The 3134-nt window shown below is 52.2% G+C and overlaps 1 protein-coding gene across 1 annotated transcript in view; it reads right to left on the bottom strand.

Moving 5' to 3' along the window:
• Window positions 1-226: 226 nt before the first annotated feature.
• Window positions 227-3134, bottom strand: part of Oat (ornithine aminotransferase) — a 25869-nt gene continuing 22961 nt past the window's right edge. The window contains exons 10-11 of the mRNA XM_013021891.1: window positions 652-752; window positions 227-368 (exon numbers count right to left, since the gene is read on the bottom strand). Of these exons, the coding sequence (XP_012877345.1) occupies window positions 227-368; window positions 652-752 (243 nt within the window). The remainder of the gene's footprint in view (window positions 369-651; window positions 753-3134) is intronic.

The raw sequence follows: 3134 nt of genomic DNA, 5'->3' as shown, positions 1-3134 counted from the left end.
GCCTTGAGAAAAAAGCTAAGGGACAGCACCCAGGCCCTGAGTTAAAGCCCGAGTATGGCACAAAGAAAAAATAATATTTTTTTTAAATCAAAACTAGTGAGAAACAAGGCTGGAGGTGTGAAGTCCTAACCATGGAAGTGTGAGGCCGGAGTTCAAATCCCAGGTCCACCTCTTCCACCCCCCTCCCCTTCCCTCCCTGCTACCCAAGCCACCAAAATTCCCGTTTTCAACATAGTCCCATGGGACCTCCTTTCGCAATGTGGGAGGCGGCAGCGTCATTGCTCCCATTGGATTCCTGCTGCTCCCCAGACCCTAGGAACCAGCTGTCGGGCAGAGCCGTCCCTATGTGTACCACACCTTGGGTGACCCTGGAGGCTGGGGGACTGAGTCCTGAAGGGTGGAGGCCAGAGGACCCTGCCAGCAGGACTGAGGATTGAATATCACTCTGAGCTCCACCTGCTGCCCAGTCTCGAAATGAGGAGATTGAGACCTCAGAGGGCATTTGACTTGTCCAAGGCTTAGCTTCCTCTCTACTCTAAGCAAGACAGCAAACACCTGCCCTGGCAAACAGACACAGCACCTTGCTTCTGCTCTTCTGTTCTAAGTATGGGTCTAGGCCAAAGGCGTTGAAGGTGATCAGAAAATGCCAACCTATCAGATGGCACCTTGGCATTGGAGAACACAGCTCCCGTGTGGTGGGCCTTCTCCCCAGAAGGGGTTAAGGCCTTCAGGGAGAAGAGGAGAGCCGGTCTCTGCAGACCGAGGCACAGGAGACCTGAGCGCGAGCCCAGCCACGTACCCCACATTCAATGACACATTTCTTGTCAGGCCCAGATACGCAGAACGCCCCTTTCTTCTGATCTTCCCAGTAATTGTATATGCTTTTCTCTTTATGAGTCTGTGTTCAGTTGCATCTACCCCAGCCCCAAACCCAGGATGGGTGAGGAAAGGGTGTTTTTCCACCCACCCGGGCCTGCCAGTTGTAGCCGGTCCAGACTTGCCTGCAGTCACCCATCTCAAGGGCTGGGGGCCAGCAGTCAACAAGGCCACACCCACGAAGGTGACCACAGCCCACCAGGAACCAGGCCACACCCCCGCCCCGACCATCAGGGACAAGCATTGGTCACCCTGGTGTGGTGGCACACCGGGCAGATCCCCAGGCCTCAGCCCTCCGGCCACGGCTGGTCCCCAAGCCTCATGGAGGGCTGGCTATTCCCAGGGGCTCAGGACGTCCCCACCCAGGCCCAGCGCACATCTGAAATTCTGGATTGTCTATAGAACGGCATTCCATTGTCACAATCATTAGCACCTTAGACACAAATGCAGCGTCCTGCAGCACAAGGACATAGTCCTCTCCTGCAAGCCACCGAGCCAGGCATGCTGCTGGCCACCAAGGCACTTAGGCCACGCTGGAAACACTTTGCCCACAGCGCCCCCTGCTGCCTAGACTGGCCCTCCTTGGAAAGGAGGAGGCACCCAGCTACACCCCTGCCCACTTCCAACACCCCTCATCCATACAAGAGAGGCTTATTCGCCTTCCCCACCCCCGCACCACTCCCTCCAGACTGAGGGAAAGAAAAGCTAAGTCACAAGGAGAATCTTCAAACCCCATGGGTGGGAGCTCTCTGGTGGTCTGTATGTGAAAGCTTCTGCAGGTCTCATTCTGGCTCCTATATGGGTTCACAAGTTGGGTTGAGACTGCACCTGAGCCAGGCGCTTACTGCTTGGGGGTTCAGTCCAGGCCTACCTCCAGAGATCAACTCCAGTAGGACCATGCCTTTACTAATGGCCTAGAAGAGGGGTGGGATTTGGTGGTGGTATAGTCTGGGCTCAGGGCTATGTATATATGAGGCTCTGTGTGACCCCCATCACAGCAAAATAAAACACCAACCCGACCTCCTCTTCATGAAGAACAGAGAGGCACCAACTTGCTTGAAGTCACCCAGTACAGAGGCAAGAGCAGAAATGGCGGCTATCCCCCCACTTCCTTAGCCATCTGGGTCCTTCCTGCCACCGCTGTGGCATCCACTCCCTGGGCCTCCAGCTGTTCATTTCCCTGAAGTCCTGCCAGCGGGCCCTCCATGACGAGAGGATTCCTGAGCCAGAAGTGGAACCAGAGATTTGAGAAGCCAGGCCTAAACTCCAAGAGTTTGACATGTCAAGTCTGGCAATTCTCCCCGTATGCCAAATAGAGACGTGATAAATGGCAGAGAAAGATTTATTACACCCTTCCTTGGTATAGAAAGAAGCCAATATAAGCAGAACAGCTCCTCTTTAGCTGTCCTGAGGACAGACAGGAGCTAAACATTTAAGTAGAGAAATATGCAAATGATTGGCCTAAGGGCGGGCTGCTTGATCATTTCAGCCTGTGTTTCCATAACAAGGAATTGTTATTGCTTCATCCCTTGAGGCCTGGGTGCCCAGAAAGCGGTCTATCCACAGGAGACTGTTGTGCCACAGGGGTAGTTTTGATCCTTTACCTTAAAGATGTCAGTCTGTCCTGTCTTTTCTGGAATCAAGGTAATTGTAAAGGGATTGCCAAGAAAATGGAGAGTATGCTGTAAAGACACAGACAAGCCTGGCGCTAGTGGCTCACACCTTAATCCTAACTACTCAGGATGCTGAGATCTGAGGATCATGCCCAGGCAGGAAAGTTTGTGAGACTCTTATCTCCAATTAACCACCTGAAAACCGCTCAAGTGGTAGAGCGCTCACCTTGTGTTGAAGAGCTCAGGGACAGTGCCCACAACTGACAAAAAAGACAAAATGGAGGCAGGGATACCAAGCCTTCCTTTCTCCTACTTTTAGTGCATTCATGAGCCCAAGTTAAGCAGCCAGTGCTTTTTAGCAGACCCTAAGCCAGATTCCTGCACACCCACCCAATATTCTTCCTATGGAAGGTCTGCAGCTCTGTGTGTTGTTCGTATGCATACTTTCGTGTGTGTGTGTGTGTGTGTGTGTGTGTGTGTAGCCACTATTCCTTGTCTTTTCAAAAACTCAAGGCTTGGCACTCTAACACTTCAGCCCAGTTCCACTAACAGCTTTTTTTTTAAACTGTCATCGATCCTCAGGTCTGTCTCCTGAGTACCTAGGATTACAGGTGTTGGGCTTCCCCAAGGAATTTTTTTTTTTTT

Source organism: Dipodomys ordii, unplaced genomic scaffold (genome assembly GCF_000151885.1).
Source record: "Dipodomys ordii isolate 6190 unplaced genomic scaffold, Dord_2.0 Scaffold58, whole genome shotgun sequence".
Classification (NCBI taxonomy): Eukaryota; Metazoa; Chordata; class Mammalia; order Rodentia; family Heteromyidae; genus Dipodomys; species Dipodomys ordii.
Note: the sequence above shows the minus strand (reverse complement) of the source record. Positions and strands in the feature narration are given on the sequence as shown.